General features: G+C 35.4%; 1 protein-coding gene across 2 annotated transcripts in view; it reads right to left on the reverse strand.

The window, feature by feature from the left end:
* Window positions 1-12,857, reverse strand: part of LOC129230592 (glutathione synthetase-like) — a 35,615-nt gene that overhangs the window by 5,598 nt on the left and 17,160 nt on the right. For both annotated transcript variants that reach the window (XM_054864999.1, XM_054864997.1), the window contains exon 7: window positions 6,089-6,250. In XM_054864999.1, the coding sequence (XP_054720974.1) occupies window positions 6,089-6,250 (162 nt within the window). The remainder of the gene's footprint in view (window positions 1-6,088; window positions 6,251-12,857) is intronic.

The raw sequence follows: 12,857 nt of genomic DNA on the forward strand, positions 1-12,857 counted from the left end.
TTTGAATTAGGTCCATCATTTAAAATTTTAGAGGGAAAGGGGTCAATGCCCCCCCCTCACTTTAAAAAACTAATGCTTTTACATATGAGTGGGCGTGGTTTTGTGATTTTCCAATAAAATTTCATTGAGTTTACACCCTTTATCCACCCATCCCTGGAAACTGGAAATAATGGGTCTGTCTTTAATTTTGTATAACTCTTAACACAAATTATTATGCAAGTTTCCTATCTCTGAGTTAATTTCCTCTGCTCTGGCAAAAGGTCTAAATTTCAATTGAAAAAAAAAATTATTTTTTAATTGTGTGTGGCTGTTAAAGAGGGTAGAGATTCAAAATTTACAACGTCTTTAATTATATAATCTAAATTGCATGTAAGAACAAGTTCAATTAAAAATCAATGTTTTTATATGGTTATAAAAACTCTCTGGGAAATATGCAAAAAATTAGAACTGTATTTAGGATATAATTTCTTTTCATTGAGGAAAAATTATAAAATTACTTATAAAGCTTGTAAACTATGCATTATTAAAACTACAGAATGTACCTTTTCAAGCAATTGATGGAATCAATTAGTAGATTGATACCTTATTGGCAAGTATCTTGTTGCTAAAAGAATTCCCACGCATGTTTAGCTTTGTTTCTAACAGAAATGGTTGGTTTTTACTCTAAACCAGGATGGAGTATATACATTAATAAACTTGACCAAGATTTGAAACTCAGTAGGTGGTTTTCTAGTTGAAGTGTGCAATCTCAATATTCTATTTAGCTGTTTTTAGATAGCGAGACATATTTAGCGTACTCAGACTGCGATCAGTAAGATAAGGATTGCATAAAACGGCGTTTTTTACGGCATGTGATGTTAGTAATAAATATTGTTGGGCTTTACTTAACATCCTCGATTCAACTTGCAATCTAATGGTTTAAAATCAACTATGGGACGCTTTTCAGAGTCACACAGCCTTTTTCTAATTTTACTGGAGTAAGATTTGGAACATGACTGACGTTGAACCATCAACAAACTGGAAGAGCTGCCGCAATGACAGCAGTAGCATAACTTCAAATTTTTGCAACCCCCCCCCCCCCAGCAAATCTGATTTTGTGCACCCTACTAAAAATTATATAACGTATAAATGTAGTACAATTTTTCGATTTTGTTGACCCCACAATTTTTTTTCAAGCACACAAACACACAACTATGTATGAATATAGAGAGGGAGGCAATTGAGTTTTTTTATTTTAGAAAGACCTTATTAGCTACAGAAATCCGGAGAAATCATCACAATAGGCGAAAAAGAATGAGCAAATATGAATTTAATTGTAAATATAATATTTGAACCGAAATAGGGATTCACAGGGAGTTTCTAAAATTCTTCTGAAATTTTAGTTTAAAAGCAGAATTTCAGATTATTTTTGGAAGAAAGAAAGTTCAAAACCCTTCGTCATAATTTTTTAGAAATTGAAGTTTTAAAAACGCGATCGCAAGCCATTTTTTGTAAATGTAATGGAAAGGGGTCAGTAACTCTCTTCCACAAATATTTTGGTATTGGAAGTTCGAAAAGCACAATTTTGGAAGACCTTTGATGATGTTAAAACAATGGAGTTCCGGGGTTTTCCCCGGAAATTTTTTGAATTTGAATTTCTAAAAATGCAATAGGACGCCTTTGATGGCATAAGATGAAAAGGATGAGGTTCAGAACTATCTCCTGGAGTTTTTCGAATTTCTAAAATAGTGATTTTAAACGTTTGTCAGTGGTGTTAGGAGGATGCAAGGTTCCTAAGAGGAGAAAGAGTCCGAGACTCTTCCGAAAATCTTTCGACATTAAAGTTCTAAAAACATAGTTTTAGCAAATCTTCGTAAAGGTTAATTAAAGTGGGGGTCTCCCCCAGAAATTTTTTTAATTGGAATTCCAAAAAATGCAATTGTAGGCCACCTTTGATGCTGTTACAACAAAGGATCGACTTGGGGACTCTGCCCCACAATTTTTGAAATTGAATTTCCAAAAACTCAAATTTTAGGCGAGTTTAGATGATATCAAGAAAAGGGCAAGTTTTGGGGACCGTCTTTGTATATTTTTTGAAATTGAAGTTTTAAAAATGAGACTAAGCTATCCTTAAATTGCCTTTTTGCAAGTTCAATTTCGAAAAATTCCAGAAAAAAGTTCCAAACTCACTCATTTTTTCCCCTAACTTCATCCAAGGTGGTCCACAAATGTGTTTTTACAATGTTATATGTAAGGGAAAGTTGTTCAAAAATGAGACTTCCAAAATTTTTTTTTTTTTTTTTTTGAAATTGAAGTTCCTCTAAAACGCAATTTTAGATTATGAGTAACGAGGGTTCGGAGGCTCTTCCCCAGAAATTGTTCAAAATTAAACTCCTGAAATGCAATTGTAGACCACTTTGATGACCTGGCGAGAAGGGATGGGATTCTGGGACTGTCCCAGCTATTTTTCAAAATCTAAGTTTCAAAACCACATTTGGGAAGGTTTCGGAGTTTTGCCTCGGAATTTTTTGAAATCGAAGTTCCAAGAAAAGTGTTGGCCTAGAGCTATTATTTTTTTTCTTGGAGAAATTCCTAAAGTTTTAGAAGGATTAGAAAAGTTTCCAGAACTTACTTCCTTCTTTTTTCGAACTTTGAAAGTCATCCCGCTATTTTACCGGCGCTCGAATTGTTCCCCAGAGCCAACATTCCCTGCATGCGTAGCATGCGTTTGTTGACCCGCCACGATGATGTGACATCATAGGAAAGATGTTGAGTAGATTCTTGCTGTATGCATGGGGGAAACAATTTTAAAGAATTTAGTTTTAAACTGTAAACTGTGTTGAGTTGTTTCCTCAATGTAATTTATGCATGCTTTTTGATATACGTCACGCCATCGCGTAGGGAGATAGGGAATGCTATTTAAGTGTGAACTCTCAATCAATCATTCTCTTATTGTTTCACCTCTTGTTTTAATATGTTGTGACTGCAGTTCAATGTTTTTCTGAGGTGCTGAGATTGTACCTGGGAGCTGTGTGCTCCGGAGTTCCACGTAGTATAGTGGATTCTTTTTAAAAGATGTAGGAAGTTTTGTCGTTGAGCCCAGCTAGAAATGCGGGCATGTTCCAGTTGTTGCCTTGAGATGAGTTTTTAAGTGAGGGATTTTCTCTCTAAAATTGAGAGTTTAAATCAAGTTGTTTTTTTTTGCTGTGAAAAGGCCTAACAAACAGGACCATTGAAGGTCCACGCTCGAGAGCTGGATTGGATGTCCGTTAGATGGATGGATGGTTCCTGTTGTCCAGGAGGACAGGTTTATTTTCTGAATTCAGCATGGTGGCATGAAATGGTCACGGACAATTTTGATATGGGATCCAAATTTGGTGGATCGCGCCCTCACATGTTGTGCCAACTTTTAAGGAAGGAATAGCTCGTTTGGTATGAACTTTTTAACTCGTTCGTATGAACTATTCCGTTTATGGCATTGGACTCAAGGTTGTACTTATATTAATCTAGTCATATAAATTTTACTGGAACTTTAAACGATACTATTTTTAAGAAATGTTTCCTACTGATATTTTTGGGGGGGAATTTTTTATTCAATTGTTGGGGAATGTGAATTTTATTTACACTTGTTATTATTTCCATGTTTTGACATATTTATTGTTTAATAAAATGTTTATTTAATTGTTAAATATGTGTCTGTATGTCCTTTCTTCCCGAGCAGATCATTCCACAAATTTTCAGTTGGGTTTGTTAGCTTAAAACCTGCTTTTAGTTCTTTGAACTTCGGGTTTTGATTGAGCTATCAGTTCGAATTGCCCAACAAAAAGCAATTTCAAGCGATTTTTGGACATATCACGGAGAAGGAGGTTTTTTGGATTCTCTTCCAGAATAATTCCGAAATTGAAGTTTAAAAACACAGTAGGCTGTCTTTGGTGAAGTAAAAAGAAATTACTTAGTTTTAGGATTTTTTTCTTTCCCACCTTCTTGGTTAAGTCCCTATCTTTTATTTGCTTCCAAAACAAAAATTAAGAAAAATTATTGTGAGGCTCTGAGAAGTTGAGCTCCGACTCTGACAATGTTTACCTCTGTTTCGAAAAATAGGGAGGGGTAAGTTGGCGCTAAGTTGAGTTGAAAAACTTTCTTAGCAGTTTTTAAAAAATATTCTAACTAAAATTCGAGCCAATAACGCGTCTATTTTTCACTAAACTCCTTTAAAACAGGTAAATATAATCAAGGTCACAGCTCAACTAACCTGAGCTGCACTACGGTAGGTAATATATTTACAATGGCGCTCAAAAAAAGTTTGATCTAAAAACAAAGTAGCTACTTTATTTCCTTTCTTTAAATTGGGAGGTCAAGAGTTGGGGGCAATTCCCACACAATGTCAGGGCATCTTTACTGAATGGGCCAACTAGGCCTTGGCCCAGACCTAGAGCCCCAGCCATTAGGGGGGGGGGGGGCAAATGGCGAACACTGTTTTAGCAAGTGGCAAAAATTGTAATGTTTGGCCAACAGCCTCTGAAATCTAACTCGGGGGCCCCTTGGCCAATAGGTTCTGGGGCCCAGAACCAATATAAGCATTTAAACTAAGTTAGATTTACAGAACTATTTAATTAAATTGAATGAAAACAAAGCTCAAATATTTCCGGACCCTTTCCCATTCTGCTCCCCTCCCCCATCTACATCCTATCCAAAAAAACTTCTCTTGGCTCTCTTTTAATGGGCTCTGGTACAGTCAGGACTTTTTCTTTCAATGGCAGCCAGGGAGGGAGTGCAATATGATACTTTTTGCACCGAGCCAAGGTTTGGTTTTCGAGCATGGAAGTTGGGCCATGGGCCTCTTTCTCTCTACTCAGAGCCTGTTTACTGAATAGATCAACTAGGCCATGACCTAGAGCCCCTGCTATTTGGGGGCCCAAAATGGTAAAATTTGTAATATTTGGCAACATGAGGGCCCCGAAAAAGTGTTTGGTCAAGGGTCTCTGATATCTTTATCGGGGGCCCTATGTCAAAAGGTTCTGGGGTTTTAGGGGTCCCCACTGCCTTCCTAAGTGCTATAAAATTAATGGATTTTATGACTTTTTTTTAACGCTCTTATGTTTAAGCTTTTTAAATCAAATTTGATTTACGGAAAAATTTAATAAAATTGAATGAACACAAAGCTCAAATATTTTCAGTCCCCTTCCGACTCCCTCCCCCCCATGTTGCATCGTCTTGCGGTACGTAGTTGCACCACTGAATGAGAGTATGTTAAGATGTTAAAGGAAAATAAGCCCACTGGAGGGGTCTGTGAAGCTTTTGCTCTCGCCTTTTCCAGGTTGTTTTGTTGAAATTCCAGGTAACTCATTTCTTTCAAAATCAAGCTCAAATGAAAATATTTTTTTATGTAATAAAAATTGCTTGAATTAGCAATGGGAAGACCCGAAACTTCTTTACTTAAATTTAAAAAAAAGGAAAAAAATCTTGGAATTATTTTTTCTTTCTTAAAAGTTTAAGTTTTTTTTCTAAGTTTCAAGTGTTCAAAATTGTTAACATATGCTTGTTATTTGTAGAAAAAAAAAATACTTTCAACTTATTTTAATATTTCTTTGATGCCAACTGCCATGCGTAAATATTGGCTTTTGGTTGTGATTCCGCAGCGATCTTTTATCATCCAATTTTGGTTTACGATACTTCTCTTTATTTTCTTATTAGTATATAACACAAAACATATTAAGCAAAATACAAAACTATTTTTAGCAAACCATATAATGCATAATAACAAAAATCATCAACTACCAATCAAAGGCCAATCTTCGCTCTTTTTCTCATTGTGAAGCCTACATATATTTTGATTGCAGTTTTTGATTGACAGCACTGTTTTGCCTAAAAATTAAAATTTTTCAGGAAGCATCGATAAAAATAAAGATTAGACCTCATGATGCAAAATTCCCCGGGAAATAATAGTAAAAAATACTTTTTGAGGCAAAATCAGAAAATTCTCCGACTTTTCCAGATTTTCCTGGAGCGAATGAACCCTGTTTGTATCTGCATAATCAAATTTGACAATACAATAAAAACAATAATTTAATAATTTTTTTTTTAATAAAGAAAACAACATCATGCTTACACAAAAAGCTTCTCGTCCCTTAAAATGGCCGAAGTCCTTAAATCTTTGAATGTGCATCTCAAAATTTCTACATCTTTCTCCGTATCCAAAATGGCATATTCTAGAGCTCGCTGATCACAAATGTTGTAAGTAACTTCCTCTACAACAAACAGGATAATGGAACTGCAAAATAAGTTACTATTTAAAAATATATATATTATATTTCAGAAAAAAAAATTAATTTCTTTCAGTTTTTTTTTTCAAATTGTGAAATATATATATATATATATATATATATATATATATATATATATATATATAAAATAATAAATACAGCAACTTATTGCTGCTTTTCTCAAATGATATTAAAAAGAGAGAGAGAGAGAGAGAGAGAGAGAGAACAAAATTAGAGCGTTAAAGAACATGTTTTAAAATGCACTTTTTCATGTAACTAATTAAAAAGCATAAACTGCTTTGGAATGTTGCATTCTTAGGGTGCCCACCTAGGAAGGGTCATGGTGCCCATTGAAGTGTTTGGGGGGGGGGGGGGTTGAGGGGAACTTTTTCTCTTTGTTTGGGGGAGGGCTCTTGATTTGGAGGGGGGGGGGTCTTCACAATACTTATGGGGGTGCATCCTTGTCTTAGGGGTGGGGAGCACCCTGACATTCTTATGTCAGTCTCTGCACAAAACATGAGAGTAAATATTTACGTTTCTAAAGACATATTTATTGATTATAGAACAATATCATGTGTATGAAACATAAGTATTTATTTATTCATAGCAGATTTTTCACACTTAAGAAAAATAACTGATTAAAAACAAATTTTAAATTTATATTTTGTATTCCTTTAAATATTTGCTAAGTTCAAATACAAATACAAATGTGACGACCAGCAACAGGCTCTGGGCCCAGCTAGGCTGGTCCTAGTCAATTAATTAGTCCCCAATGAAGATCAATGGCCCTCTTAAAGCTATCCACTCCCTTGCTCATTACCGCCTCTTCCGGTAAGCTATTCCAAGTGCCCACGACCCTGCTAAAGTAGTAGTTTTTCCTGATTTCCAAGTTAGCCTGAGATTTAAATAGCTTAAAACAATGACCCCTTGTCCTGCTTTCCCCGCAAAAATTTAATCCATTTACATCTTTCATTTTGATGAATTTAAATAACTGAATCATGTCCCCTCTGACTCTCCTTTGCTCCAGGCTATACATGTTAAGCCTATTAAGTCTGGTATCATAATCTAAATCTGAGAGTCCCCTTACTAATTTAGTTACCCTTCTTTGAACCCTTTCCAATACAAAAATATCTTTCTTCAGATAAGGCGACCAAAACTGAACAGCATACTCCAAATGAGATCTTACTAAACTCCTATATAAAGGCAGAAGAACTTTCTTAGATTTGTTTGAAACAGATCTATTGATGAACCCAAGCATTTTGTTGGCTTTGTTACTAGCAATACTGCACTGTTGACTAAACTTGAAGCCCTGATTTATAAAGACACCCAGATCCATAACATTTTCTGCCTGATTTATGACTGAACCCTGTAAACGATATCTCATATGCTTATTTCCATGACCTAAGTGTAGCACTTGATATTTCCCTACATTAACTGCCATACCCCATTTATCTGCCCACTTAGTAATATGATCTAAATCCTCTTGCAGCTGTTTTACTTGTTCTTCATTTTCGACAATCCCCATAACTTTTACATTGTCAGCAAAACAATTCATGCTTCCAGAAATATTTTCATTGATGTCATTCATAAATACAGTGAAACCTCTGAATAGCGGACAGTCAAGGGACCAGAAGTTTTGTCCGTTATTGGGAGGTGTCCGCTATTAGGAGGAACTACTTAATTTACCTTTTTCAAAATGGGCTGTTGTTCCCTTTGTAGAGCACAATCGAAACAATTGCGAAAGGTTAACTACATTTTGCGTCAGGGCCGTGTCCAAGGGGAGGATTTCGGGAGTTAAACCCCTCCCATTGGAGAAAACATAATAAAAAAACCAAAGGAAAGTGCACATTTGACTTAAAAATAACTTTAAGGTTAAAGTTTGTATACAGCATTAAAAACAAAAAAACCTTCTCTTTGAAGTTTCCAAGCAATTTTTTTCTTTTTTCTAGTTTGTCTGAAAATAAGTCGTTAAAATGCTTCTACTCCAGATTCCCCCACCCTCACTGTGCCAATAAAATTACGGAGCATCTCAAATTTTGTGTTCAGATCTTCAGTTTTGCTGAATTTCCAGAAAATGACCCTGAATACCTAACATCATTTAAATTGCGTCCAAAAATCGCTTAAACGTGGTTTTGGATTTGTTTCAGTTTTTAAAGGTCCTAAGGTACCAAATATCGTCACCTCAGAACAACAGTAGGATATCTTAATGTTGTTTCTTGGATTAAACGTCTTATGGTTGCTCTGAGGCGACGATATGGTCTTAAAATCGCGTTTTAAAGATTCCAATTTCTGATAAAATTTGGGCAGGGGCCCTGGAACCGCCTTTCTTAAATATCATCAAAAATTAGATTTTTTTTAAACAAAACTTACAAAAAATTTAAGTGGAATAACCTTTGAACACCTCCTCCTAATATCTTAGAGTGCAGCTTATGTTTTTGGGACTTTCAGTTTGAAAAAAATTCCACGGGACAGACCCGGAATCCCCTTTTTGTAAAAATCTTCAAATGCTAATTTGGAACTTTAATTTTAAAAATTTGAAAGGGGGAGGAGAAATTGATTTCTATCTATTTTTCAAGGGAAAAAGTGACCGGGAGTGTTCCTGAGCTCCATTCCTTACCCTAATGTCAATAAATATGGCCTATAATCACGTTTTAAGTCTTTAATTTCGACAAAATCCCCGGACATAAAAATCTAAGATTCCATTTTTGATTCTAAAAATTTCATAATTTTTCTGTAGGAGAACCCCCGGCTCTCCCTTATCAGATTGGATTCAATGTGCCCCCTTTAAACGACTTTCTAATTGCACCACCTTTCCGCACTCATAATTTTAAATAATTATTGAAGTAAATATATATTTTTTAACTGTATAAATTTGATCCGGATAAACAGAGGCCGAATAAAAACTAGGCTCTACTGTACATAAAATGTAATAATAGAATCAGTAATATTACTTAAGACCACATCTTCTGGGAATTTGGACCCCCTTCCCCCCAAAACCCATCTCTTTATGAAATTCTGGACACGGGCCTGTTTTACGTCAAGTGTAATTAATCTGTTTTTTCTTAATAAAGGTATACTGACAGCACACACTTGTCTTAAAAAACATTTAATCAATTAAAGTAATCAATTAAAACAATTTGACATCTCTTTTTTGTATTACCAACGGCCGCGATTCGGCGGAGCAACCCCCCTCCCCCCACACACTTTTTATGGTTAATTTATTTATTTTATCTCGAATATTGCATAATTGACAGTTGCCAATATGACCTTGAATATGGGCAAATCTTTTTCACGTCTAAAACTTAAACAACACAACGAAACCACGGCGCCATAAAGCCGATTACTACCGCGCCGGTCTGCTCAATTGCATCTCCCGAGAGCCCCAGTTAGAAAAAGCGCCCAGTTTCCTATTTTTTATCTTAACTTTTAAATAGTTATTGTATACAAAATTCATTAAAATCTCAAGAAAAACGTATGTTAATTGTTAGACTGACATCAGTTTTCACTTATCTGCTTCAATACTCTCAAAACTAGCCGTTACAAAATAATGACTTTTATTTTCTTTTGCATTTTTTGCTGCCCGCAAAAAGTACCATGCCTTTTAGTTCTTTTTTTTCTGCCCCCAACTTTTAAACCCCAATCGCTGCCTCTGTCCATTAGCACCCTTTTAATTCCAAGAAACCGTGATAAGGAAATGACGGGGGGGGGGGGGGGGGGAATATCAGTTGTGGAGGATGAAAAGCTTTGTAAGGCAAGCAGTTACTAAGATATTCTGTGAAAAGAAAAAAAACGGAAATGCTACGATCACAAGGGAAATTTTTCGTGAAATAACTGTCCGTTATTCGGAGCGTCCGTTATTCAGAGTGAACTACATGGAATGGCCTATATTGAGGGACTGGGACTTTCAAAAATGTCCGTTAATTAGAGGTGTCCTGAGGAACCCCACTTTAAACATCACTCCAATTAGAATGATTTAATCTCGCAACTACTCTTTGCTTCCTACCAGTAAGCCAATTTCTAACCCAAAGTAAAGTTTTTCCTCCTATTCCAATGTCAGCTAACTTGCTGAGAAGAGCAACATGTGGTACCTTGTCAAAAGCTTTTTGAAAATCAATATAAACAACATCCACACATTTTTTGTTATCTAAAGCTGAGGTAACCTCGTCGTAGAAATGCAATAAATTAGTAGTACAGGATTTACCTTTCCACCTTTCCTGAAACCATACTGCAAACTAGTCAACAGACTATTAGTCTCTAAGAACTTCATGATCTTAATTTTGATCAAAGTTTCGAAAATCTTACAAATCACCGAAGTCAAACTTACAGGTTTATAATTCCCAGCAATACCTTTAGACCCCTTCTTGAAGAGTGGCGTTATGTTAGCCAGCTTCCAGTTCTTTGGCACCGTCCCCGAGTTATAAGAAGCATTGAAAATATTCAAAATAACATCCACTAATTCCTCTGCACATTCAACTAAAATTTTTGGATAAATATTATCTGGTCCCGGAGCTTTAGTTGCTTTAATCTTTTTCAAATGAAATAAAACCTCCTCCCTGGAAAATACAAAATCCTCAAGCTGTATAATAGCTTGTGTCTTGTTAGTGTCAACTGTTGAGATACAGTTATCGTTAAACACACTGGAAAAAAAGTTATTTAGAACATTTGCAATATCCCTATCGTTTTGGATTAAATTTCCATACTCATCAACCAAAGGCCCAATTTGACTGTTTCGAGCTTTCCCAGAATTAGCGTAAGCAAAAAACCTCTTAGGGTTCCCATCAATGTCATCTGCCAGCCTTTGCTCCAATTCCCTTTTCTGAATCCGTACCAAATACTTAAAATTTCGCCTTGCCTTACCATACTGGAGCCTCTCCGCACTCTGACCAGTTTCTTTAAACTTACGAAAAGTGGCTTGCTTATAATTAAGAGCTTCTTTAGTCTCCTTGGAGAACCACATGGGCCAAATTTTGGTACAAACACCTTTTCTCCTAAATGGAACATAGTTCCCAACCGTTTTAGCAAGTTTATCCTTAAATTCCGTCCACTGCTGATCTACGTCGCTATTTTCCAATCCTGACGTAAAAACCTTTTTCAAGCTCTGCCTAAGTGCAACAAAATCAGTGTTTCTGAAATTGGGCACAAACCTAAAATTATCATCTTTGCACACTTCAAATTTAACCCGGAACCTAATGCTCACTATGATCACTATCTCCAATATGCTCCCCTACACACAACCCCTGAACAAAACTACCTATGTCACAAAAAACCAGATCCAAAATCGCCTCCTCTCGAGTTCCCTGAGTTACAACTTGATCTAAGAAACAGTCACCAATTACTTTTAAGAATTCCTCTTCTTTGCCATTACCAGGATAAAAATTATTCCAATCAATACCCGGAAAATTGAAATCCCCCATTATGATAACGGATCCCTTGCTGGACATGTCACTAATAATACGGTATATCTGTTCATCTTGTCCCTGGTTTGAATTAGGTGGCCTATAAATGTTTCCAAAGCGTAGCTTTTTGCCCTTACTGCTCATCAACTCCAGCCAAACCATATCAATATCAGTAGGCTTATCATTTATGACCAATTCATTGCAAATAAAATTGTCTCTAACATAAAATAAAACCCCACCACCTATTTTACCTACTCTATCCTGTCTGAACAAATTATACCCAGCAATATGTAATAACTCTGCATCAGATTCGGTAGCCCATGTCTCTGTAATTCCAATAACATCCAACTTCTCATCCATAACTATGCTTTTCAATTCATCCATCTTGTTCCTAATGCTGCGAGCATTGGTATAGAAAACTTTAAGCATGCCTAAGTTGCTTTTATTTAACACCCTGAAATTTCCTAAATTACAATTGTTAACATTACTACTCTTGTTCGTCACTTTATTTCCATTTCTAGCAATACCCAAAAAAATTTCATTCTCTCGATACCTGATGCTTGAACCATGCCCCCATTCCAGCTTAGTTTTTTGACTCCGAAGCCCTTAAAATTAATCCACTAACCATTTTGACCCCTGTAGAGCTCAGATGCAGGCCATCCCTAGCAATCCATTCCCGTTTACAATGACTCCATACATCAATGAACCTGATACTGCGCTTTTCGCAAATTGATTTCAGTAGCAAGTTCATACACCTCACACGATGATTTTTCCACATTTTTTAAAAGCACATTTTGAAATGTTTGTTTTTTTTTTTCTGAATTTTTAGGATACTAATACAAATCAACTTTGAAAATGTATTACTAATTAACAAACTAGCAATAAAAATAAAAATAAACTTTTTTTTTCACACATGTAAAAGTTTTGAAATAGCTTTTTTCTAATATTTACGAAAATTGCCAGATATATTCATTAAAAAAAATAAATAAATAAATAAAAAGGAGGATAATTTGAGCTTTTTTTCTTTTCTTTATTTTAAGTTATAAAAGCATTTTTTATGCTGTATTAGTGTAATAATAATAATAATAATAATAATAAACACACACACAAACACACATCAGGGTTGCTACTCAATCCTGAGGGAAAACTCCCTGTGTTTTCTCTGTATGAGAAGAATGTAGCATTACGAATGAGCGAATACTGATATTTGTATGAGAAA

This window comes from Uloborus diversus, chromosome 9 (assembly GCF_026930045.1).
Source record: "Uloborus diversus isolate 005 chromosome 9, Udiv.v.3.1, whole genome shotgun sequence".
NCBI classification, from domain to species: domain Eukaryota; kingdom Metazoa; phylum Arthropoda; class Arachnida; order Araneae; family Uloboridae; genus Uloborus; species Uloborus diversus.